This window comes from Colius striatus, chromosome 1, assembly GCF_028858725.1.
Source record: "Colius striatus isolate bColStr4 chromosome 1, bColStr4.1.hap1, whole genome shotgun sequence".
In the NCBI taxonomy this organism is placed as follows: Eukaryota; Metazoa; Chordata; class Aves; order Coliiformes; family Coliidae; genus Colius; species Colius striatus.
In genome coordinates, this window is record NC_084759.1 from 2,779,707 (window position 1) to 2,807,127 (window position 27,421).

The window sequence follows — 27,421 nt, forward strand, 5'->3', positions numbered from 1 at the left end:
TCAGGCCATGATGGCAGGCATGTCGCTGAGCTCTGGAAAAGGGGACACACAGTGAGCTCCCACAACATCTGCAGGTGCTTTTGTAAGCAAACAGAACCTGTGTGCAGCCCAGCTCTGGTTGTTTTGCCATGGATGATAACTCCATGAGTGCAGACACCTGGTGCATGGGAGGGTCTCCAGCCAGTCCCACTCTGTGCTCAGTGCCTGTGGGCTCTTATGGGAGAGGATGACTGGAGGGCTCTGCTCAACCTCTGCTTGAAGCAGATCAGGCTGCTCAGGGCCTGGAATATATCCACGTGAGGGTGGATATGCCCCACCTCTCCAGGCCCCTGTTCCAGACTGCCAGGGTTGCAGCTTGTGCCTGTGTCAAGGCACATCCAAGAACTATCTGCCTCCAGCTTCTCTACACCCTCCCATTAGATGGTGGCAGATACTGATAATATGCCCCTTGATCTCCTCCCACCCTGTGCAAACCGAGTCTTCAAATGCTCTACTCTCCCTGTTACTGGCCCTGCTGAGCCCTGGCCCTGCTTAGTCCTGGGAAGCCTGACCTGGACCCACTGCCCAGACGTGGCCTCACCAGTGCTGCACAGAGAGCACTGCCCCCTGCATCTGAGACTGAGGCAAGCCAGGATGCAGCCATTCCTCACCACATGAGCATCCATCACCAACCCATCCACCAGTGCCCCCGTGGACACTGCTCTGAGCAGGATGTGGCTCCCAGCTGCCTTTGCCCTGCTCACCTGTCCTGAACTTGTTGTAGGTGCCACTCTCCAGCATCGGGCCCTCGTCATGGGCACAGCAGGAGAAACTCCTCTCTCGCCACCTGCATGGGACAAAGCACCAGGGTCAGGCCACCACTCTCTGTCACCTCCCTCACACCTCCCTGGTTCCCTGCACACCTTTTCTCTGCTTTTTCAGGGCAGGATCTGCCTGGGATTTGCTCAGGTCCTTACAGAGAAGGGACTCCAGGGCATGACCAATGTCCAAGCATCCACAGTTCATGTGTGCAACAGCCTTTTGAAGGCAAATGTATGACTGAGTCCTGTTGTCTAAGAAATATTTAAGAGCTGCCCCAGAAATGTTTGCAGTGGCTGCTTCCTAAGCAGATGGGGAAAATTTAAACCTAAGATTCTGGTGCATTCATGAACAAGACAAACAAGAATATGCAGAACTCTGATGGGCCTTTGCTCCCAGCAGCACTGGGGATGCCCTTGCTGCAATGCCAGCACAGGGTCTGCTGAAAAGGAGCCAGCAGCGTGCCCAGGTGGGCAAGAAGGCCAAGGGCATCCTGGCTGGGCTCAGTGGTTGGACTCTTAAAGGTCTTTTCCAACCCAAATGACTCTGTATTTCTACAAGAGGTTGCTATTTGACATGAGACAGGTGTGAGAAGATCTGATGGTAGCAATGATGCACTGCAGGGGTTATTGTGAACCACTCTGTAACCTGTAGCATTGTAAGCAAGGTGAAAGCCACTAAAGCAGGACCTGAGGAGAGCAGACCAGAGTGAGAGGGGAAGGAAGGGAAGAAGACACAGTGCCCTGGGAAGGGAAAAGCCTGTGTGGCCTGCAAACATGTCTGTACAGCTGCTAGTTCATCATCTGGCCATACTGCTTCTAATTCATTTCTTCACCATCCCAGAGGAAAATTAGAGCCATCACCCTCTCCTATGCCAGAGCAAGTCACAACTGCAAACAACCCAGACTGCTCACTCAGGAGCTTCCTGGACATTCCCCTTGCTGTCACCTGCCTGCACCCCTGCAGAAAACACCCCTGGGCTGGTTGGGATGGTCCTTCCACCCATCCTCAGCCATCCAGCTGAAGAGCTGAACCCAGTATCTCCCGCTTTCCTTGGACACTACTGGGATAACAGAGCAGGCAAGTTCCTCATCCAGTTGTGGCAGAGCAGAGCATCCAACAACCCACCCTGACCTGCTGGAGTGAGCTTGTCCTCTGAACCCCAGATTTACCCTGTTATTAAACAGAGGCAATGCCTTTGACAGCATGGGAGGAACCCAAATGTGGTGCCTTTGGCACACACAGACAAGTTCATCTGGGAGGATGGATTTCCTCAGGGGCTCTGGCATACACAGACAAAAAAGACAAGGATGCTCAAATATTCACATTGGGAGCTTTCCTCCTGTCAATCCAATGCAACAGCTTCTAAAGAACAATAATAACAGAAGGAAAATCAGCTCCTTTCTCAAAACATCAGCTTTGATAACTGGTTTAAGTTGCTACTGTAAATCCACCAGCTCTACACTGAATCCTGAGGGTAGAGGACGACTGAGCTGCCAAAGTTGAAGGGGGAAATGAGAGCAAGCAGAAGCAGAGAGGTTTTTTGCTATTTTCAGTTCCTGAAGGGAAAGGCAACGTTTTAAGCCTTCAGATCACCTAAAAGCATCCTTCCCTCCCTCCACCTGGCACAAAAGATCAGGTTAGGATGGCCATTAGCAAATTGGTAGTTACCAGTGCAGAGCAAAGATGAGTGAGATGAGGAGCACAGAGGTCAGATCTGTCAGGATCCACATGATGTTGTACTGCTGGGGAGTCTGGAAGAGAACAGAGGACGTGTCCACCACCAAGGATGCCAACATATGCAAAAAAAGCTGCTCAGGCCCTTTCTTGCTGCATGGGTATGGACATTTAGCAGTGGGTGTCAGTGCCAAATCATCATCCTTCATAAAGACAGGTCTGTTGTATGGCCAAGAAGACTGTACCACATCACAGTGAATATAAAAGGGACCTCTTGTTTGTTCAGGCAGGCCCTGTAGTTCTCTCTGCTTCCCTACAACATCAACATCAACTGGTGACACCTTATTTTCTCTGGCAAAATTGTCCTTAGACCCACAGAGGGTCTACAATGGTTCCTTCTTTAAGACTAGGAGCACCTGAAGATTCCTCCTTAAACTGGACCTCCACCCACTCTCAGAATGGACTGAAACACTGCCATGGTCTGGATGGCAGCAAAACCCTGGTAAAATCTACTTCAAGAGCGTGCAATCACTCATTCAGAGTAGCAACCTTTGTGCTGCAGAAGCTCTGGTGCCCCAGTGCCCCAGCTGCTCCTTTGCCCTACAGCTTGTCCAAGGCAGAAGAGGGAAATTATGTGGAAAAAAGACCTCCTCCCAATAAGGAAGAGCTTCTTCTATGGTTGTTTCCCTCAGTCTTGTGGAACAAGACTGAGTTTGAGAAGGGCACTGGGAAGCCTTTGGGAAATGAGGAACTTCTGACATCAATATGGTGCTTCAAGGTCTTAGACATGGAAATCCTCATGTATCAGTTTGTGCCCTGAAAGGCCCTTCCTTTCTCCCCACACAAGTCTCAGTATGACTTCTTCTCCCTCACCTCAAGGTCTGAGTTGCAAATCCTAACAAAGCAGTGTGCTTCTACCAGAGCCAAGAGTAAAGAGGAGAAGGGTATGGTGAGTGCCTTGGAGTGCCAAGTTCCAGGTAAGCCAGGTTTGACCTCAGGTCCCTTTCATGCAAAAAGCCCTTTATCCATGTATGAATTGGCCATGAACATCCCAACCATACTTCCTACCCCTGGGAGGGGGAGGATTTTCACTTACCATGAGGAAGAGTGGCTGGCTGAGGTTCTTCAGCGTGTGGATGGCATTGGTGGTCACAGAGTGTGCCCCACAGCACCACGCCAGGGAGAAAAGCCACGGTTCGTCCACCACATAGAGGTTGGTGGTGATGTTTGCCTCAGCATAAGCCCTTGAAAAGACCAAACAGAAATACCCTTCCATAAGCAAGGAGGTTAGTACCTCCTTTGGACTGAACCAAGGAGAAACGGCAGTTTTGTGTAGGAAAGACTTGCTCTGAGACCTAAATAAGGCTGAACAAGGGCAAGGGTCAAATCCTGCCCTTGGGCCACCCCAAGGCCAGGCAGCTCCAGGCTGGGGCAGAGGGGCTGGGAAGCTGCTGCAGGGAAAGGGCCTGGGGGGGTCGGTGGCAGGGGCTGAACAGGAGGCAGCAGCGTGCCCAGGGGGGCAAGAAGGCCAAGGGCAGCCTGGCTGGGCTCAGCAGTGGGGTGGCAGCAGCCCCAGGGCAGTGCCCGGCCCCTGTGCTGGGCCCTGGGGAGGCCGCAGCTCCAGGGCTGTGTCAGTGCTGGGCCCCTCACTCACTGCCACAGGGACACTGAGGGGCTGCAGCGTGGCCAGAGCCGGGCACAGAGCTGGGGAAGGGGCTGGAGCACAAGGGGCTGGGGAGGGGCTGAGGGAATGGGGGTGTTGAGCCTGGAGAAGAGGAGCCTGAGGGGACACAGCAGCACTCTCTGACACTCCCTCACAGGAGGCTGCAGGGAGCTGGGGGTCAGCCTCTGTTCCCAAGTAACAGAACAAGAGAAAATGGTCTCAAATTGCCCCAGGGGAGGTTTAGATTGGAGCTGAGGAAGAACTTTTTCCCTGAGAGGGTTGTCAGCCCCTGTGCCAGGCTGCCCAGGGAGATGGGGGAGTGCCCAGCCCTGGAGATATGGCAAAGCTGTGGAGCTGAGGTGCTGAGGGCCGTGGGTTAGTGACAGGCTTGGCAGGGTGAAGTTAGTTGTTTGACGTGGTCTTAAAGGTCTTTTCCAACCCAAATGATTCTATTTTTTTCATAGAAAGAGAAGCCTACCAGATAAATCCAGTTAAAATGTCCAAAGGTCAAAACTTTTCTTTCTTTTCAGCCATATGAATCATCCAGTGGTGCGTTTGTAATCTCCCAATAGTGTGGTCAAAACCACATCATCTTTGTTGTGCTTGTGGCATCAGCACATTTTTCAAGTTTTTGTAAGCTACTGAAACTTAATATCTTATAAAAACTTGGAAAATGTGTTGATGCCACAAGTACAACAAGGCTGATGTTAGGGTTAGGGTTAAGCAAGATGATCAGGGGACCAGAGCATCTTCCTCATGAGGAAAGGCTACGGGAACTGGGGCTGTTTAGTCTGGAGAAGAGGAGACTGAGAGGTGATCTCATTAATATTTATAAGTATCTAAATGGTGGGTGTCAGGAGGCTGGGACATCCCTTTTTTCTGTTGTGTCTAGCAACAGGACAAGGGGTAATGGGATGAAGCTGGAACACAAAAAGTTCCATTTAAACATAAGGAAAAACTCTTTCAGTGTGAGGTGATGGAGCCCTGGCCCAGGCTGCCCAGGGAGGGTGTGGAGGCTCCTTCTCTGGAGGTCTTCAAGACCCATCTGGACACGTTCCTGTGTGACCTGATCTAGGTGAACCTGCTTCTGCAGAGGGGTTGGACTAGATAATCTCTAAAGGTCCCTTCCAACCTTACCATTCTATGATTCTATGATTTAAACATAAGGAAAAATCATTTCACTGTTGAGGTGAGGAAGTCCTGGCCCAGGCTGGGTGTGGAGGCTCCTTCTCTGGAGGCCTTCAAGACCTGCCTGGGCATGTTCCTGTGTGACCTGATCTAGGTAGATCTGCTTCTGCAGAGGTGGGGTTGGACTAGATGATCTGTAAAGGTCCCTTCCAACCCTACCATTCTATGATTCTCTAGTGTCTTCCTTCAGAGAGATGACATTTTCCGTGTATCAGAAGCAGCAGAGAGCTGGTGGTAACAGAGACAACAAATGAAATCTCCAAAACAGCAGCTGGAAGAGGGCGATGGCCTCTCACTGCAGCATTGTGCACTTACACTGTTGCTTGTAGAAGAGCCATGAGAGGTTTAAGAGTCATTCATTCTCTATGAGGGACTGAAGATGAGTTGAATAGAAAGACAGAAGACCCTCAAATCCTGATCAAGTAAATATGGACTTGGGGGGCTTGGGGGGGGGGGGTGTAATTACAAGTGCCACCTCTTGGCCAGAATCACTGTCAATAGTAGGAGTGAACTATTGAGTCCCAAAATGCAACAGGGATCCCTACTTGTTCTAAAGAGGCTCTTCTCAAAATGCTACAGATGCTGGAGCTGGTCACTGGAGGGAGACATTGCCCCATGCATGAGGCAAATGGGGCGGCCGCCGTTCACTCAGGGCACTTGGGGCTGAGATAACCTACCGGATATCTTCACTGGACATTTCACTGTAGGCCAGATTGAGTTTGACAATATTGTCCATCAATAGGTCTTCAACTGGTGCCTTTCTGCCCATTGTCTGCTGAAATCCGGGAGCAACAGATTGGACAAAGGACCTCATGTCATTCTCCAGCCACAGGACCTGCAGGCAACAAAAGGACCCAGTGAATTCACAGCAGACATACTGATATGCCCTGCCCTCCTTCCAAATCCAGTGAAGATAATATCTTGAGGGGCTTAACCCCAACAACACATTCCTTTTAATGATCAAAGAACACTCAGATGCAGGGTTAAAACTTGCCATGTCACTTTCATCAAGAAATAAGGATTCACTGTTCCCTGCTTATCGAGTTGAAATCAGTGAGCGTGTTTCTCACAGCCCAACAAAAGATGTGGTGTTGGAAAGGCATGAAAAGACAGCTATGGTTTATGGGAAAGGCAAGGGAAAATGTTCTGTTCTGCCAGCATAGGAGAAGAGATCTTCAGCAGACACAGATCAGTCTGACACATCCCATCAATGGGTACATAACCTGATCCACGGGAGTTTAACATTCATCTGCTGCACAGGGAAGGAGAAAAGCCACAAAGGCTCCCAACTCCAACTCCATGTGCTTTAATGAAAGCCAGGGGTTTCTATGCAATATATACTTCATCTGGGGTACTGTGTCCAGTTCTGGGCTCCTCAGCTCAAGAGGGACGGGGAAGTGCTGGAGAGAGGCCAGTGCAGGGCCACCAAGATGATCAGGGCACTGGAACATCTTCCTTATGAGGAAAGGCTGCAGGACCTGGGGCTGTTTAGTCTGGAGAAGAGGAGACTGAGGGGGGAGCTCATGAATAGTTACAAAAATCTCAATGGTGGGTGCCAGGAGGTTGGGGCAGCACTTTGTTCTATTGTATCTAGCAACAGGACAAGGGGTGATGGGATGAAGCTGGAACACAAAAAGTTCCATTTAAACATAAGAAAAAACTCTTTCAGTGTGAGCTGAGGGAGCCCTGGCCCAGGCTGCCCAGAGGGGTTGTGGAGACTCCTTCCTTGGAGGTTTCCAACCCCACCTGGACACGTTCCTGTGTGACCTGATCTAGGTGGGACCTGCTTCTGCAGGGGGCTTGGACTGGATGATCTCTAAAGGTCCCTTCTAACCCCTACCATTCTGTGATTCTATGATACAGGATAAGCAGAGTAGGCTGCCAATTATTACAGTGATGAAAGGATGCCATGTGGGGGCTAAGGCATTAGCTGGTATATAGACTGGCTTATTTCCCTGCGCTGCCATAGGGTTATGCCATCTTGTACCTGCTGAGGAACCAAACATAGGAATATATTCAAATGATGCCTCTTAAAACAAATGAAATGCAAGGAGTCAGACTTTATGCAGATGGAATCATGCAGAGTATGACCCCAAAGCCAGGCTTTATGCAGATGGAATCATGCAGGATATGACCCCAAAGCCAGGCTTTATGCAGATGGAATCATGCAGGGTATTGCCCAATAGCCAGGCTTTATGCAGATGGAACCATGCAGAGTATGACCCCAAAGCCAGGCTTTATGCAGATGGAATCATGCAGGGTATGACCCCAAAGCCAGGCTTTATGCAGATGGAACCATGCAGAGTATGACCCCAAAGCCAGGCTTTATGCAGATGGAATCATGCAGGGTATGACCCCAAAGCCAGGCTTTATGCAGATGGAATCATGCAGGGTATGATCCCAAAGCCAGGCTTTATGCAGATGGAATCATGCAGGGTACGACCCCAAAGCCAGGCTTTATGCAGATGGAATCATGCAGAGTATGACCCCAAAGCCAGGCTTTATGCAGATGGAATCATGCAGGGTAGAACCCCAAAGCCAGGCTTTATGCAGATGGAATCATGCAGGGTATGACCCCAAAGCACCAAGGTATGACCCCAATGCACCAAGTCAGAAAGCAGGGAAAAAAAGGGATATAAAGGAGTGAGGCCACAATACCAGATGAGGTCTAATCCCTGACTCGTTGAGGATGACTTCAAGGGTTCTGTTGATCCACGAGTCCCTGTAAGGATGTTTCTCTGGAGGGCGGTAGAGATCAAATATCACAAGTTTATTCTGACTGTCTGCGAGGCGCAAGAAATTACTTAGCTTGTAAATGGACTGATTCATTGCCTGGATTTTATCTGCCCTTGACAGTGAGCCCATGCATGAAAATGGTTTGTCCTAGGGAAAAAAAAAACAGAGAAATCAATCAGGCAGTTGCCTCTGGGAATCAGCTGCATGCAACAAAAAAGTCATGTCTCTCAGAGGGAAAAAGTTTGCCACCAGCTCTCAGCAAGTGAGGACAGTGTGTGTGAGGACACTATTTTGCTCAGCTCTTCTACCTGACAAGGGAAATTAAGGCAGGCTGTAATGACACTGCTTCTGGGATCTAAACTGCATCATTCACAGTTGTGCTTCTCTGTCCCACTGTGTCAGCTGTGACTATCACACACAGCACCTTGCACAAGTAGCTCTTGTCTTCTTCCCCCAGCTCCTGTGTTCTGCTGCTGCCATGGTAAAGAGCTGCAAGAACACCCACCAGCCAATTGTTACAGGTCTTCAAAGCCTAAAGGCCAGCTGGACAAAGCAAGAAGACCACAACTGAAGTGTTTCTACTGACTTTTTTGGCTCAACCAGCAGTTTCTCTCCTAACATTCATGCTATTTTATTACTTGATCTAGATGGACCTGCTTCTGCAGGGGGGTTGGACTGGATGATCTCTAAAGGTCCTTTCCAACCCCTACCATTCTGTGATTCTATTAAATAGCAGCCAGCTCCTGTCTCTTCCACATCCAGTTGATGACAGTCCTTTATGGTGCTTACCTTAAGGAACCACGTTCCAGCATTCAGCTCCTGCAGGGTATCCCAGGAGAACAATGCAGCATTTTGAGCAGAGTCATTGGGGTAGACCTGCTTGATGTTAGTTGTTCTCCTCAAGGTGCTGTCATGCATGAGGAAAGGAATCCCATCATAGCTGTTGGAGAGAAGGAGAGGGTTATCCTTGGTATGACCAAGGTCAGAAGAATACATGAGCCACCACGAATGCTGCAGTAAAACACATCCCAGTGCAGAGGGTGGGAGAGGGAGGAAGGATGAGGCTCGAGACACCAGGTTATTTCCATCTTAAATACTGCTGGGCATGTCATGCCTGTCTGTGCCTCAGTTTCCCAAGGGGCAAAGCAGAGATGGTGGCATTCATGCCTGCCAGCCCCCTAAAAATGGATGCTTGAAACCTCTTTTTGTGGACATCAAAGGGCTTCCATGGGTTTCAGGGGACTGAAGTCTAAATGCACAGCAGCAGAGAGGCAACATTTTCTCTCATAGAAAGGTCTGCATTAGTAAAACATTTAAGCATCAGTATTTTTCTCATTCAGTGCCTGGGAACTGCTCATCCTGCACAGCATGTTAGCAATTCAGGGCAATGGGATCCCCAAACAAAGGCAATTAAAGATGTAGTAATTAGAACAATGCCAAATGCAATTTTCTGTTGGTTTGTAGGCCTGATCCAACCCACTGTGTGGCCTGAAGTCAGATTAGGGTAGGGACTTCATACTCTGCAAAGCATTTCAAATACACTCTATTAACAATATAGTGAGTGATAAATAAATAGCTGCAGCCTATCGACCTGTCTGAGAACGACTATGTCCCACAGCCTCCACCACCACACACCAATCCTGTCCCAGCCATCAATAACACTTGATTGCCTCCAAAGGCTGCTCTGAGAAGAAGCAGTGTGTGTATTCTGTGGGCTGTGAGGTTTCCCCCTCACCTAATGGTGACATCTGTTTCCAGGCCATCCCCACCATGTTCGATTGTCTTCTGAAATGACATCTCAGTGTTTTCTGGAGCCAGCTGAAAAACATAAAAAGCACACAAGCAAAATCATCAAACACACTCAGAAGGAGTCCATAAGTACTTTCATAGAATCACAGAGTGGTAGAGGTTGGAAGGGATCTTTAGAGATCACCTCGTCCAACCCCTCTGCAGAAGCAGCTCCCACCTAGATCAGGTCACACAGGAACGTGTCCAGGGGGGGTCCTGAAGAGCTCCAAGGAAGGAGCCTCCACACCCTCCCTGGGCAGCCTGGGCCAGGGCTCCCTCACCTCACAGTGAGAGTTTTTCCTTATGTTTAAATAGAACTTTTTGTGTTCCAGCATCTTTCCATCACCCCTTGTCCTGTCACTGGATACCACAGAAAAAAGTGCTGCCCCAACCTCCTGACACCCACCAGTGAGATATTTGTAACTATTAATAAGATCCCCCCTCAGTGTCCTTTCTAGACCAAACAGCCCCAGGTCCCGCAGCCTTTCCTCATGAGGAAGATGTTCCAGTCCCCTGAGCATCTTGGTGGCCCTGCACTGGCCTCTCTCCAGCACTTCCCTGTCCCTCTGGAGCTGAGGAGCCCAGAACTGGACACAGGACTCCAGATGAGGCCTCACCAGGGCAGAGTAAAGAGGGAGCAGAACCTCCTTTGACCTGCTGCCCACACTCTTCTTGCTGCCCCCAGGCTGCCATTGGCTTCTTGCCCACGAGGGCACATTGCTGGCTCATGTTTAGCTTATTATCAATCAGTACTCCCAGATCTCTCTGTGCAGAGCTGCTCTCCAACAGGTCAATCCCCACCCTGTATTGGTGCATGGGGTTGTTCCTCCCCAGCTGCAGGACTCTGCCCTTGCTCTTGGTGAATCTCAGAAGCCTACTGTTTGTTTTCTTCCACTTGAGCCACCAAAACCATCTTGTCCTTCAGGAACTGTGTTAGCAAACCCATGGCATGCAGTTCATGTCTTTCCTTCCACCCTCCATAGATTTCATGGAAACAAACAAAAGAAAACCCAACCAAAAGACACAGAACCAAGAACTGGTGTAAAATAACTTCTCCAGACCTACCATTGGTGCTCCACGGTGTCCGATGAGGGCTGGCTTTGGTCCCAGTGTCCCCACCTCTCTGATGCAAGGAGAGTACATCCCCAGAGGTATCAAGAAAAGAAAGAGAAGGATAGCCAGGTATGGACCAACAATTATCACCTGAACAACTGAAAGAATTTGAAGGAGGAAGGCTAGAGTTAATCCATGTGGTAACATACAGGTTTGCTTTGCAGCTTGACTTCTATACAGCCCTCTAGCTAAGGAGCTGTTGGGCTTTGTCCCATCCTTTTTTCCATCCCTTCTTCCCCTAATTTTCACTTTCCTTGAAAATAATGCAACCCAGGAAAACAACCTGATCAAAGCAAGGATGTGGGCTAGGTGAGGACTGCAGGTTTTGTGCTTTAATTACATCTCACTGTTCCTTACAGCAAGGTGTGGCCTTAATTTCTTTTTCTTTAGCAATGGAATATCCCCCATCATTAGAAAAACAATCCTCAACATAATGTAGTCCCTTTTCTTACTCAGATAGGAAGAAGCAACATTTTGAAGTTTCATTCACAGTGAAGAAGAAAAGGAACCTTCCTCTCCTTCAACTGATGTTACATCCCCTTGAGGTGAACCCCTCTGCAGTTCATTGTGATTGTTGCCAGAGACATTCTCAGTGTGACCTACAGACTCTGAGTACAGAGGTATTGCATCTCATTATTGATCTCATTCATGGTTAATAAATACATCAAGGGTGGGTGTGAGGAGGCTGGAGCCAGGCTGTGCTCAGTGATGGCCAATGATAGTACAAGGGGCAATGGGGACAAGCTGGAACAGAAGAGGTTCCAAAGAAACACAAGGCAGAATTTGTTCCCTGCTGAGGTGAGGGAGCACTGGCAGGGGCTGCCCAGATGGGCTGTGGAGTGGTCTCCTCTGGAGACATTGCAAACCCAGCTGGATGAGTCCCTGTGTGCCCTACTCTAGGTGGTCCTGCTCTAGCAAGGGGGTTGCACTGGATGAGCTTCCAGCCCTTAATCATAGAATCACAGAATGGTAGGGGTTGGAAGGGACCTTTAGAGATCATCCAGTCCAACCCCCCTGCAGAAGCAGGTCCCACCTAGATCAGGTCACGTAGGAATGTGTCCAGCTGGGTCTTGAAGACCCAAGGAAGGAGCCTCCACACCCTTCCTGGGCAGCCTGGGCCAGGGCTCCCTCACCTCACGGTGAAAGATTCTTAAGATTCTGTGATCTTAAAAACTTGCCAACTTGTTACCTGTGCTCTTCTCTAAAGTCTGTTGACACAGTTCCCAAGAGCCCTAGTGAGCCTTCCCCTCAAAGAATAAGCCAGTTCCCCTGAGACATGAACACCTATGTAATCAACAGCTCATTTTTGAATGGGTGCCACCACCCCTCTGCATGTTGTGCCAGTGGCTGTGAAGGAACCTGGGCTTATACCAAGCTGATGTGTTGAGCTGAGGGTCCATTAGGCACGGTGCTAATCAGAAATCAGTTTTCACCAGCCCATTCTGACTGTGATTTTTATGACAAATCAACATCTGCAGGTGGATGTCATGCAGATAATTGTTGCTCTATGGAGAGATTAGGTCAGAGAAAAACAGCCTTCTCCAGAGCCAGGCTCTTCTGCAGTTATTTGTGGCATCTGGCCTTGTCCTTACACCCCTTGGTCACACTTCTCAGAGGTGAACGGGAACTTTGCATTAGATAACACTGGGAACTGATCAAAAAGCTCTTTCCCCTATCTCAGTTGGCTTCTCCTGAGATACACCAGTCTGAAGTGGATCCACTGGACTGGACATTCTTTCTGAGACAGTGAAGCTGAGTATAGCAGGCAAAGGTCAGCCAGGAGACCTGCCACTGGCTGCTTTCTCCCACAGAGGGCTGACCAAAGTTCCATGCATGACTCAGAACATGGGCACTTCTGCTCAACTCCTCTATCTTAAAGCAGCTGCCTTGGTATAGGCCAAAACTGTGCAAGGGGGCATGCAAACCAGTAGCACACCTGGACAGCCACAAAGTGCACAGCCCAAGCCCCAGCCCCACTCATTTCCCTGGGTTACACAGAAATCAAGTGTCCTCCAGCTGGAGTGCAGGTGTGGGAGGAAAGGGCTCCTGCACACCTCTTCTTCCACACTGGTATACATCTTTAGTCATATCATACAGGATCAGGAACCAGAGTTACTGTTACCTTTCTTATCTGCTCTGATGGCATGAAGAGCCACAGGCCAGGACAGGAGGACCATGATGGCTATTGCCCCTATGTGCAGATAGGGAGCTGTGATCTGGCAAGGAGAGAAAAGAGTTTTAGTCAAAGGATGGGGACTAGAGACAGATGAAAACAAACCTCAACAGGGCTACAGCCTTCCACCTGGATGGGCTCCTGCTGCAGATGCCAGCAGTTCAACCTCTCTGACACACCTGTGTTGGATCCACCAAACTCCTCTGAAGTTGGAGGAGAGATACATGTCACAGCCAAACCAGCTCCCCAGGCTGATTGGTGCTTCTCACTGCACTTCACAGCTCTCCTTTCTCCTAGCTCACCTGAAGGAGACATGGCTGTCCTCATCCATAAGGACACAGTCACCATTCCTCTTATGCCATAATCTGGAAGCATCTTCCAGAGAGAAGCCAGTTTAATCCAATCTAACCCAATCCAACTCCATCTAGGTAATGGTCATCTCCATACCACGTTGCTTTAACCTGATGTCAACAAACCTGAGAGATGAAATGTGGTATTTACATATGTATGGCACTAACTATTGTGGTACAGGAGAAGTGGTTAATCTGGTGCATGTCTGATCAGGGACTTTATTAGACTCACATACACTCTGCAGTACCTAGTTTCACATATTATCAATACATTTCAGGAAAATGATCAATTTTCATGTTTATCACAGCATTTCACTCACCTGCATCAGGGATAATTGCTTTTCCTTTTACATTTAACTCAGTGTATAGATCTTTTTCTTGCTTTACTAACTCAAAACCATATGTTCATTTAATGCTTGTGATATGTTAGAGAATACTTATTGCTGGGCAGATACAGTAATTGGCTTTCATGTGTCTTAAAGATTAAACAAGAAGAGCAGAAGATAAACAATCACTGCTGTGCTTATCATGAATGCAACAAACAGAGCTGGAAACCAAGCAGAAATAGTTTGTCACTTGTACAGACACTGAACAGATATTGGTATGACACACTTTTCATTAAACAAGGCAAACCTGTCAAAGAAACCAGTCCATCATTTTCTGTCACTCATCAGAGCCTCATGGTTTCTGTTCCAGCTAGAACTGAGCATTATTAAGACATGTGCTAGCAAAAAAAAGCCATCCAGGTGCAAGCCTCTCCTATTCCTTCATCCATCCCTGATTTGCTAAGCTGGAGGGGTTGAAGAAAGCATTAGTCATCCAGAGATGTTCTTGCATGTCATATTGTCTGCCCTGGACACCTGATAGCAACACCTAGCAGGATTCAGTTGTGCAAACAGAAGTGATATCTAAGAAGTCCAGGATACCTGAGATAGGTTCATGGGGCTGACAGACATGACACAAGATCTACAAGAGATTCATGTTGTTTAGGAACAGCAGTGGGAAGGCATATGAGGTATCTCAAAGGCTATGAAGACCCAAAATAAACAGCAACCCATGGGGAACCTAAAGTCTCTTATGTCACCTTTTCTCCATCCTCTTCTCCAGGAGTCTGGAGAGGAAGCTGATGGTTTCTTATCACCTTTGCCAGTACACAGCCTGTACACAGTTAACCACATCCTACAAACAGCACATCCATGATTCCTCTTCCAGACCATTTGCATTGCTCTCCCAACACTCACAAGCAGTAAACCACAGGCAGAGGAGGTGACAGGCCCAAATAACATCTGCAAGGCAGCTGTGTAGTCAAGGACTACATGCTTCTTCCTTCCCAATGCATAGAATCATAGAGTCATGGAATTATTTCAGTTGGAAAAGAACTTTAAGGTCTTTGAGAGCAATTACTAACCTCACACTGCCAAGCCTATCACTAACCTTAGCATCATTGCCTTCAGCACCTCAGCTCCATGGCTTTGCAATATCTCCAGGGATGGGCACTCTCCCACTTCCCTGGGCAGCCTGGCACAGGGGCTGACAACCCTCTCAGGGAAAAAGTTCTTCCTTAGATACAGTCTAAACCTCCCCTGGTGCAACTTGAGGCCATTTTCTCTTCTCCTACCATTTGTTACTTGGCAGAAGGGACAAACCCACACCTCGCTACAACCTCCTGTCAGGGAGCTGTAGGGTGCTCATGTCTCCCTGTTCCACAGGCTGAACATCCCTAGCTCACTCAGCTGCCCCTCTTAAGACTTATTCTCCAGAATCTTCACCAGCTTCGTTGCCTGTCTCTGGACATGCTCCAGTCCCTCAATGTCTATCTTGTAGTGACACTAAACAGCACCAGGCAGCTCTTGCGCCTGCCTCAGATCCAGTGAGAGCTGAGGAGGCCAACAGACCGTGCACTCTTTTCCCTCACTTCTAGCACACTGTTCAACCTGGCATTCCCTATCTCCTCCCCAAAAGCTCACTGCTGTCCTGCCCTCAAGCAGATGAAGCTCTTCTGAGTCACAGAAGACTGAAATTGTGCTGTTGTTAAAGCTGCTGAACTGGCAGGAGTGAATTCTTGCTCCAGCAACCCTACCAGCCAAAGAGGTCTGATTTAGCTGCTCTGGGCACCTGCAAGTTAACAGTACACATACAACATTTTTGCCAAAAAGAAGGATGTGACAGCCCAAACTGAGACATGTTACATCAGATAGAAACTCAACCTCTGATCTCTGCTCCCTTTCTCCCAACAAGAAACGTTAGGTCCTAACAAAAGTTTACTCAAAAGCATGTACCCTGCCAGGTAAACCCATGTGAGAAACCCACCATACAGAATATTTTCTGCCAAAACACCCACCATGCAGAATATTTTCTGCCCATTACCACAAAATACCTCTCTAAAGGAGCTGTTCTTTCCAACAGACCTCTCAGCTCCTCTTACCTGGAACGACAGGCGCACGGTTTTCCATTGATCTCCCCAGAGTGCTGATAAGATGAAAAGGGCTGTGACAGAGAAGCCCAGGACAAGAAAAGTCCCAATCTAGGGAGGCAAAGAAGATATAAATCAACTTCAGCCTGTCTGCAAAACGTCTGCCTTTCATTTGATTCACAGGCTTGTTTAAACAGGTTGGACTTGATACACTTCGGTTGCATGAGCTTGGATACATCAGTTCAGAGACAGATCTAATTGGACTAAAAGGAGAGCAGCAATGCTGTTGATTTGGTTTTCTATATGGCAAGACTGATCTTATGTGTTGGGTATCCAACTGAGTCATCCCTTGGGACTTCCTCTATAAAAGAGATAGGGATTTCCAGAGGTGATCCATTCCTGCTTGCTTTGTGATGGAAGATGCCTCTCAGTTCACGCAGATGGAGCCATGATCAGCTTGCATTAAATCACTAACCTGCAGATGGCTAAAACAGAAGTGATGAATTCCACCTAAAACAGCAGCACAGTTTCCTTATGCTGTGAGCTGCAACATTTTTCAGCAACAGCAAACAATCCCCTAATTAAGACATGAGAGTTCATTGTTTTGGTTAAAAAGTGAGGGGGTAGCTCAGTCAGTTCTCTGGCCTCTTGCTCTGTTTGGTACCAGCACAATGCTGATGGCAGGTTCTTCCTGGGATATCATCTATCTGCTGAGAACTAAGTGCAAGTAGAAATTGGTCCAAGGCCCTAGGCATCCTTCAGGAGGATCCCACAGATCAATACCTTCATAATCCATCCCTAACGTCGTCTGATTTTTCTCTAATGTCTTCTAATTTTACAGCAATAACTCAATATGGATTTATTTCTGCACCTTCAGAGCTCCAGGTGGCATTTCCCAAACCATCCAAAGACCAAAAGGCATAAGGCACCAGGATGTTTTGGAGAAGCCAGCTTTGCAGAGATAGCAGTCACTTCCTTCACTGCTGCTGGAGACTGCTACAGACAATGCTGCTGTGCTTCTCCTGGAAACTTTGCTTTTGTCTTCATGTTACCACATGTAGACGTGTCAAATATAGACATCTTCACCTGAATGAGTCACTGCAGGCTCCTTCTAGAGTCACTGGGGTAAAAAGGTACTTTAAGGATGATTCATCTCATCTTAATTTAGATGTCTATGACCAGCTGGGTGAGTTTTATTCTCAGAGGATTCATTTCCAACCACTGACTGCAAAGGGAGTTTAAGTGATCAGCTCAGATGGAGATATCATCCTTATGGGTATCTAAAGTCTAAGATTAAGCTCTTCCCCTTCTTCTTTTTCTCCCATAATCTAAGATGCTTTTCATGTAGAGAAACATTACAGATTCAGTTGATTTCAAGCATGGATTAGTTACCAGAAATCCCTGACTCTCCTCACCTTGTGACTCCAGTGTAGGTACAGCTGCTGACCTTCTGCAAGCAAGCACATCGCCAGGACCTGGGAAATCAAGGAGAGGTTGTTTGCGTCCTGGCAGATGATGGGAGCTCAGCAAGGTACTTCTGGAGTTATTTTTGCATTGAGAATAACTTTAGGCCCTCCTGCACAATGTCAAGGCTGTTAGCAGGACAAGAGTGTGGAGAGAAGTGTTGATTGCTACGCTAAAAATGCTTCTGAAATGGCCAGGCACGTATCAAGGTCTGCCCTTCAGGATCAAAGCAGTTTTGTGGGTAACAGATAATTGGGCACGTTTGAGTACATGCTCTTAATGACTTCTTTTTGTGAGTACAAACTCTGAAAGGGGAATGATGGCCAGGGTCCAGCTGCTATGGTATGAACCAATATAACACTGCCATTGCCTCTTTTTCATGCATTTGTTGTGATCAGAGGCATGCCAACCATGGGAGGGAGGTCAGGGAGGAAAAAAGGCCTTCAAGCACCACAAAAACATGGAGCAGACAGGAAAGGAGACAATGCTTCTGCAGTAATCACAGAAAATGCAAGAGACAGGCACATCTAAGAACAGGTGAAACCACCTTGCTAGTCAGAAGACTCTAGTTTTTGGTGGCTGGCATGTTCCTTCTCTCCTGTGGTAACTTGGAGCCCTTGGGGGGGGTTTGTGTGAGGCAAGGGCAACTTGAGAAGCCTTGAAGAAGCAAAGGATGAGGAAGGCCAGTTCACTGTTCTGATGGAGAGGTCCTTCAAGCTGTCCCAGACCTAAGCAAATGATGAACCTGGTGATGAATTTCACCAGGAGAAACATCTTGCTGCTGTGAAAACACACAAGTCTGTGCTGAGGAATCAGTTCCTGGGGCAGGCTTCCCAACCAGTGTAAAGGACAATTTGGGGACCAGTATCACCAGATATCAGGGTTTAGAGAAAAGTATCTATTTGTAGACATCAGTGCTCCACTGAGAAGGATTGTTTAGGATGCAGGTCCCTGCAGACTGTAGCACAGTGGGACTGTATGTAAAGAGGACATACAGATTTAGGGGAAGAGGCTCATCTCCCAAAACACAGCTACAGAGGAATGTAAGCTGTTTCCCATCCAGTTACAAACACCTTCTCCTTCCAGGACCATGCTGATTTGAAGCAAGATATAAGACCAGCAGAGAATACAGATCATCTTCTAAGTGCTGCTTGACATGTTAACCTCCTTTAATTGAATCCTACACCCAGTACATGATGAGTAACCATGGGAGCAGTTCACAGAGAATTGAATTACTGCTAAAGATCTTAAGCCAACCCCATTTAAATAAGCTATTTCAGAGGGGGAAAAAAGGAAGGAAAAAAGACACTTTGTGCCTTTTCTGCAAGCAATATTGTAAAAAGAGCTGGTCCTTGCCTAAGGGACAGACAGATAGGCTGCATTTCACAGGCTGTGCTCAATGAGACTCCCCTGCTACTGCGGTACCACTTCTGTATGAGCGATGCATCACATCTGGGAATGCTATCAGAGGGTGAGCTCATTTTTATGGATGGAAACAGCATCTCATCTATCAGCTTACAAGAAGAGTAATCACCAGGTCTCGTCCTCAGAGGGTGAAGAAACTCTTGCAGTTGTGCAGCTGATCACTGTAGAACACATCTCGATGGCCCGGTGAGCTGACATGATGTGCACCTCTGAAGCCTGACATCTCAAGCCACAATCACCTAGCTTCATCCTGCTCCTCAAAAGCACCCTCAGGACCTAACAACAGCTGTCTTCAGCAATGTCCCTCATGCTTGCACCTAGAACAAGACTTCCCCAGGCAAAGGGATAACCAGCAGCAGCATGTCTGCCTCAAACTGCTTTCACACGTGCCCTGGGATTGTCTAACACAGGTACACAGACATATGGGCTTACGTGACCAGTATGTTTCTGACTGGTACTGCTGAGGCTAAAGCCAAGCTTCCTTTTGCCATACCCATCATCTCCTTGAACCCTCACAGCCTCCAACACTTGCATTCTTCTTGAGTATGAGGCATGGAGACGTCTTCCCTCCAACATCTACCTGCAAAGTGGTAAATAAGGGATGCTTCCCAGTGGCAAAAGAAGGGGATTTGCTGCAAGGACAATTGCACCTCTGTTTCCCTCTTTCAGTGTGGGTGCAGTGACCACAAAGTTATACTGCAAAAGGACAGGCAATAGACTCTTAACCCCACTCTATTGCAGCATGGGAATGACCTTGTACTTAATACTGCTGGTAAGGCTTGGCAAGCTCTGAACCTACCACCACAAGGACATGAATCACAGAATCACAGTCACAGAATCTCAAGGGCTGGAAGGGACCTGGAAAGCTCATCCAGTGCAACCCCCCTGCCAGAGCAGCATCACCTAGAGTAGGGCACACAGGAACCCATCCAGCTGGGGTTGGGATGGCTCCAGAGAAGGAGACTCCTCAGCCCATCTGGGCAGCCCCTGCCAGTGCTCCCTCACCTCAACAGGGAACAAATTCTGCCTTGTGTTTCTTTGGAACCTCTTCTGTTCCAGCTTGTCCCCATTGCCCCTTGTCCTATCATTGGCCATCACTGAGCACAGCCTGGCTCCATCCTCCTCACACCCACCCTTGATGTATTTGTAAACATGAATGAGGTCACCCCTCACTCTCCTCCAAGCTCAAGAGCCCCAGCTCCCTCAGCCTTTCATCACAAGGGAGATGCTCCACTCCCTTCATCATCTTTGTAGCCCTAAGTGGACATGGAAGCAGGCACTTAGGCAGTCAGCTCACCTGACACATCTGCTCACTTAGATGTTCATAACAGTAGAATTCAGTTCCCTACTTTACATTTTTGAGCAAAAAGACAGCACCTCAGAACTTCTCTGGTGCCCCAGTCTCTTAGGGATGGAGGTTTGAGAAAACTCTGAACTTCAGTGCCAACGTGCCACTTTGAGTTCCCTCCCAGCCTCTGAATGGAGAGGCTACAACACATCTGAAACTCTTTACTTTGTACACAGTCATGAGTCACCTCCTCGAGACTCTTAGAACAAACGTGGTTGAACCACAGAAGGGAAAATATTTTGTGCTGGGCTTTGAAAGACTGAACGAGAAAACGTTTTTCTTCTCCACTGAGCATGAATGATCCTGCAATTAGACCCCTCAGCTTAACCTTTTAGCTCTAATGGGGATGAGAAAATTGTCTGGGGGAGTGATAACAATTGGATTAATTGAAACTGATTGTCTGAAAAAATTACAGTGATGCCTGTGGACAGAGAGCATCTTGGTACAGGCAGCAAGTGGGGTTTTCTGTGCAGCATCTTATTCAGCTGCTGGTGGCCGGTGGGCAGAAGAGTGTTTGCTTCAGTAATTCACAATAAGGTGATAGAAGCAGGCTTGCAGGCTCCAGTGGGTGCTGTCATTAAGGAAGAGGGTATGGTGCTCACAAACAAAACCAGACCAGCCATTGGTTGCTATTAAAATCTTTCTGCTCCAACAAGGGCATCAGGGTGTCAGGTTTTCAGCAAGTTCTCTGATGGCACCAAACTGGGAGCACTGGCTGATTCACCAGAGACTGAGCTGCTGTTCAGTGAGAGCTGGGCAGGCTGAGGGTTGGGCAGAGAGGAACCTCCTCACGTTCAACAAGGGTAAGGGCAGAGTCCTGCACCTAGGAAGGAACAACCCCATGCACCAGGACAGGCTGGGGATTGACCTGCTGGAGAGCAGCTCTGCAGAGAGAGACCTGGGAGTCTTGGTTGACAATAAACTAACCATGAGCCAGCAATGTGCCCTTGTGGACAAGAAGACCAATGGCAGCCTGGGATGCAAGAAGAGTGTGGCCAGCAAGTCAAGAGAGGTTCTTCTCCCTCTCTGCTCTGCCCTGGTGAGGCCTCATCTGGAGTCCTGTGTCCAGTTCTGGGCTCCTCAGCTCAAGAGGGACAGGGAAGTGCTGGAGAGAGGCCAGTGCAGGGCCACCAAGATGATCAGGGGACTGGAACATCTTCCTTATGAGGAAAGGCTGCGGGACCTGGGGCTGTTTAGTCTGGAGAAGAGGAGACTGAAGGGGGATCTCATGAATAGTTACAAATATCAGAATGGTGGGTGTCAGGAGGTTGGGGCAGCACTTTTTTCAATGGTATCTAGCAACAGGACAAGAGGTGATGGGATGAAGCTGGAACAGAAAAAGTTCCATTTAAACAGAAGGAAAAACTGTTTCAGTGTTTCAGTGAGGGAGCCCTGGCCCAGGCTGCCCAGGGAGGGTGTGGAGGCTCCTTCCTTGGAGCTCTTCAAAACCCTCCTGTGTGACCTGCTCTAGGTGGAACCTGCTTCTGCAGGGGAGTTGGACTGGATGATCTCTAAAGGTCCCTTCCAACCCTACCATTCTATGATTGTATGATTCTATGATTTCAGGTGTGATTGGATGCTGATCCAAAACACCACAAGGAAACACTGCCTGGGTGAAGGTCTCCAGTTCCTCCTGCAGCACGAGCAGTGGCAGTCACCATCCAACACTGTTCAACCAGGACATGGGATGTAATTCACCATGGGGGAAGCTTTTTTGTCTATGAGTTATCTGAAATGTATTATAGCAATCCAGCTATTGCATTGTGCCCACACCGATCAATTGATTTAGATGTGGAAGGGATGAGTTGCAGTTATCAGTTTTGCTGGGTGGTTCAGCAAAGGCTGTGACAGGGAAGCTCTGCAAACAGCAATGGAAAGTGATTCCTGGTAGAGTCCTCTGAAAGGAGCCCTGTTGGGATGAGCATTGCCAAGCCACAGTTGTCATCACAAGACTCTGCCTGCAGGTGTGTGACCACCCTGTGACCCTGCATGTTTAGAGATAGTAGGAGCATGAATGGTGGTGGTGGTGACTTTCCTCAGTCTCCTTCATATCTTATTTAAGTAACATCTCTGATGACATGGGGCCTTCATTTCTCCCAGTGCCCACTGCTCAACACAGATGGATGCAGCAATCTTGCCAAATGAGAAACAATGACATGGTGATGCAATCAAGAGGGGAAAGTGCCCTTAGAAATACTCCACACCTTCAGGTGTGTTGCTTAACAGGTTCATGAACACAAGGAGCAAATTAACACTCACTGCAGGGGCTGTCCCAGAGCAGAGGAAACTCTGAAGTGTTTCTTTTGTAGCACTTGCCTGATAGCACCCAGACTACTTGTATTCTTTCAGGTTTGTCCATTCTCACCCTCCTGAGGAAGCCTCATTGGGCAGAACTGAGCTGCTGAAAGGAAGAGGAGGATGTGTGTACTCAATGAAGAGAGGGTCCAAGGCTGAACTGAACCATGTAAGACACCAGTTTCACCTCATATTTTTCATCTTCCTTTCTGGGTCACTTTGCCCATCACTTGCCCTGGTAGTTTGTGATCACCACATTCATGCTGCCAAAGACACAAAACTCCTCTAAGAAACTCCACTGTTTGGACACTGGCTGATGTTTGGATCCAGACAGATCATGACTGAGCTGACACATCAGCCCCAGGGGTCTTCAGGCTTCTCAAGCCAAGGGAATCCTATAAAGCCTGTTTGTAGCATGTTCTATGACAGGTCAATCCAATCCTGAGGTTGACTCTAGATCCACAGCCTGCTCAGGTACAATCTCAGAGGTCTCCATATCACATGGGCATCTCTGGCAAACCTCTGAGTGCCCAAAGTAGCCCTGTAGCCACCAAACCAATTAGTCTACTCCATGGCCACTGGGAAAGCCAGGTAGGCTTTGGCAAATAATAGGGGGGCACAGAATCCTCATCATTAAATGTTTTTATTTGCCCTCCTCAGAGCTCAGTTACTCCCCGGGTTTTATGGTGCTATTGGTGGCTGCAGGCATGGCCAAGCAGCTGTCCTATCGATCACTTCGGGGTTTTTATTGCTATCACTAGAATAAAATCCCTATTTATTTGTACTTCAGCAGGGACAAAAGGACCCCAGAAGTCTATTGTGTCAGGCACTGCATGAACAAAGCAAAAAGACATTCCCTGCCATGAGTAATTTACAGACTGACTATATGATGGCACATCAGAGAATGGGTAAGAACAACAGGAATTGATGACAAAAGCTGGTTGTCTTGGTCACAGAGGTGAGTCAAAGCTATAGCTTCACCCTCAAAATGGCATTTGGAAGAGGCATAAGACTCAGTGTGGCCTGCAGTCCTTGCAGCTAAAGCAATTGCTTAGCCTATAGCTCTGGATGCAGAAGGTAGAAACACAGATGCAGCTCTGTCTTTTCTTGGGAAGGTCCCTATGAGGGAAAGGACAGAGAAAAAAGACAGAATAAAGATAGAAAAAAAGGTAGAAGTTTTCAGAGACATCTTTCTTTTGATGTGTTTCCAGTAATCAAAGCAAAGAGCAGATCAAAAGTCTAGAGAAAGTTTTACAGGATTTGGAAGAGTGAAGGTTTCAGAAACTTTGCCTCTTTGGCCATAAACTTCAGCAGCATTTTGTGACCACATCTGTAGTCTCTACCTGGAGAGAAACCTTCCAGCAAACCACAGTAAGTCAAGACAGCTTCAAGGATAATGTTTCCCTTCTTCTAATGAACACTGTTATTCAGGATTAGAGGCATAACTCAGCTTTGACAACGTATCACCACTGCCACATGCCTCAGAGCCCCACACTTCCCTGCTGACAAAGCAACAATGCTTAGCTCCCCCTAGATCTAAATCCAGCCACTGCTGGCTTGGCCTTCCTTGGGTTCAAGGAGAGTCTGGACACATTCATTGAAGGGAAATCATCAAGAAATCACAGAAACTCCATTTGACTCAGAGAGCTCCGAGCTGAAAGTGCAGGTGCAGTCCTTGTGTAGGTGAATATGGGGTGAAAGTACCATAAACACTCGGGCTCCAAATCTTCCCCTGCCTAAGAACTGTATGCAGGGCTAGACTGAGCTTTGATCTGACACATTAAAGCCATCCCTTTGTCTGCTTTTTAGGGTTATAAACCATGGTCAGCTTACAAGGAGAACTACTTACCAATAACAGCGTCATGTACGTGAACAAGATTGCAGCCACAATCAGGAGAACAAGAGACCAGAGAAACCAGAAGCCCAGGTTCCCATAGTTATACCTAAAATGAACCAATAAAATGTGATAGTGATGTTTGTGTTTAGCACATGGACTGGAGGGGAACAACTGTTCCTTGAGATGTTGCTGTAAAAAGCAGTAAAACAAAGAAAGAGGGAGGAACAACCTACTCTGTAACATGCAAAAGTGGTGGAGAGTCTCCTTCTCTCCATCCATGAGAACATTAAGCACCAGACTAACACCCCAATGAGCTGGGGTGGTAAAATACAGGATAAAACTGATGGTCTTGCTCCAGAGAGCTCCCAGTCTAACTATAAGACACAGCACCTTGCTGCAGACAAGGCAGCCTGGGGAAATGGTAAGATGACATGGCTCGGGCCAACAGCCCACCTTGTCTGGCTGTGATTGTGTAAAGCACTGCAGCAGAAAGGGGATTTGAGTCAGGTTTTGAAGCAGAAAGCACCAGAAAGCTGGAGGAGCTGCAGAGGGATTGCCCAAGGAGAAAGTTTTACCCAGAGGTTCAATAAGGATGAATAACATCATTACATCTCTCCTCCTCATTCAATTTGAGCTGGTTTAATTTCACTCTAGGGGTCAGATTTGCATAACTGTTGCTCTTACACACGGGAGAGGGAAAGCATTTGCACTCCATTTGGATGCTGCCACCAAGGATTGAAGGGGCCCAATCTTTGGCTCATGGCTAGAGTGCCTTAATGCAGCACAGCTGATGGGGAGGCTGCTCATCTCTTCCCAGCCACCCTGGTCACCTGCCCAAGGAGCAGGAGAGGAGGAAAAGGTGGTACTTACCAGTCAAAGTTATTGTAGTCATTCTTTGCTTCACCCCACATGTACAGAAAGACCAGAGAAAAGCAGAAAGCTCCAACAAGCAATGGGAAAAACACACATTCCCGCTGGAGAGGGAGAGGAAGGACAAGTGGTCAGAGCCTTGTCTACCCCAAAGCAATCAGAGCAAATGGCAGATACTCTTAGGCTGCCCCTAAAACACGTGGCTTGGTGTTGGACCTCCTGAAGTAGATATGGAGAGGACCTCCCTTCCAGCTCCCTGTGACCAGGGGAACATCCTCAAAAGCATACTCTGTAGTATGTATTTTCAGGGGAAAAAAGATTTCATGGCTTCATAAATGAAGAGTTTTAAACCCCTCACGTGAGAGGGAACTGCACTGTGCAGCAGCATTCTGCAAATCTCACTGCACACCTGTCCCCAGTTCCACTGCTTTAATTTGACCCTGTGCCTTTGAGACGCTTTACCACCGGGAGGGTTTGGTACAAGCTCCTTTCCTGCCACCACACATTTGACAGCTGCATGATCACAGAATCACTGAGGCTGAAAAGGTCTTCAGGTCCAACCAATCCCCCAGTACTGCCACAGCCACCACTGACTCATGTCCCTCAGACTCATAGCTACATGGCTTGGGAATCCCTCCAGGGATGGGGACTCCATCATGGCCATGGGCAGCCTCTTCCAGAACTTGACAGACTTTCAGGGGAAGAAATTGTAACTTACCTCCAACCTAAATCTCCCCAGGCACGACTTGAGGCCATCTCCTCTTGCTCCTTGTAGCTTGGGAGTAGAAACCAATCCCCTCCCAGCCACAGCCTCCTGTCAGGGAGTGCTGCTGTCTCCCCTCAGCCTCCTCTTCTCCAGGCTGAACACCCTCATTCCCTCAGCCCCTCCCCACAGGACTTGTGCTCCAGCCCCTTCCCCAGCATTGTTGTGATGGCACAGACCAGCTGAGCTCACCACAGCAACACACATTAGAGCTAAATCAGCAACCCAACAGATCTCAGTGGGCTCCAAATGATGTCAGGCTGGGATGCTTTTGGCCCACGACATCAACCCCTTGTCAGATTGAACTGATGTGTTCCTACAGAGAAATCTGTGTTGGTTTTGAGCTGATTTACCGTCTTGCAGCAGCATTTCCCAGGCTCAGTCCTTCTACGCTGGTACCTCTTCCACCGGCAGCTGTAGAAACCCGCCAGGCAGGAGATGAAGGGCTGATGCTCATACCGCTGCAGCAAGCGCCGACGTACCACCTTCAGCTTCCCAAACTTCAGCCTCTTGAGGCTGGTGGAACTGGCCTCCATCTGATTGCCCTTATCTCATCTTCCCCCTGAAACCAGACCATGAGTTTTATGGGGAGGCTGGAACCTTCCTTTCCTTTTTGGTGAGCTTTTCATAGCAGAAAAAAAGAGAGGGGAAGTTTTCTCAAGAGGCTGCTGAGATGAGGTGGAAAGGCTGCTGAGGACATCTCATCTCATTTTATACACCTAAGTGAGATGTTTAACTGAAAAGCACAGCCATTGCAAGTCCCCTCAGCAGTCAGTTGTGTTCCTGGTTGTAACTTCAGTGCTCTGAGGGTACCTCCACCTCCTTCTGACTCTACTGGGGGTTCTGGAAAGTGAAATCACCAACTTAAGCACTCCCTGCTGATTCCCAAATTACTTCAGATGAATCTGAGCCAAAGCTTAGCCATGAAAATTCATGCAACATCAAACTGACCTGCCTGCAACCTGCTACCACATTAATTAGTTCATGCAGGAAAGGGACTAAAACTCTCCAGCTAAACACCTCTCACAGCCTGGTAAAACTACAGCACTGCAGAGACTGGACCCTTCAGTACTGGCTGAAATACCATTCCATGGTTCTATGAACCAGCTTTTCTTGTGCAGTTTGTCAAGGGTGGAAAGGGCAGCTCGATGTGGAAGGTCTCTTCAGAATCAAAACCTTAAACAAAGGACTTGCTTGGAAGTTGCAACTGATGCAGTTAACAGCAAAGCAAAGAGCAGAGGGGTTTGTGCCAATGGGTCACCCAATAGGGCACCATCAACGATGCTGGCATGTCAAAGGAACGAGGGCAACTGTGTCAGGAACACTGTAGGAAAGGTGATTAAGCTTGAAACAATCTGCTATTGTATCTGCATGTCAAGAGCAGGAGCCTGGGTAGGATTAATGGGAAGCAGAGCCAAGAGTCTGCAACGAACTTCCTATGTCTGCCAAATGATGGAGAAACCACCAACCCTCAGCCCATGGACCACCCCAGGCTCATAAGAAGAAGGTGGAGAAGGCAA

General features: G+C 48.1%; 1 protein-coding gene across 1 annotated transcript; it reads right to left on the reverse strand.

The window, feature by feature from the left end:
* On the reverse strand, positions 1 to 26,437 carry LOC104554645 (glycerophosphodiester phosphodiesterase domain-containing protein 5-like). The gene is made up of 15 exons (XM_062020338.1): positions 26,255 to 26,437; positions 25,139 to 25,242; positions 24,281 to 24,374; positions 17,315 to 17,374; positions 15,912 to 16,010; positions 13,086 to 13,179; positions 10,916 to 11,061; positions 9,798 to 9,880; positions 8,852 to 9,002; positions 7,985 to 8,209; positions 6,004 to 6,161; positions 3,572 to 3,719; positions 2,470 to 2,552; positions 744 to 826; positions 1 to 32 (listed from the first exon to the last, which is right to left on the reverse strand). The coding sequence occupies exons 1-15, from the start codon at positions 26,435 to 26,437 to the stop codon at positions 1 to 3; spliced, it is 1,743 nt and encodes a 580-aa protein (XP_061876322.1).
* Positions 26,438 to 27,421: the final 984 nt, after the last annotated feature.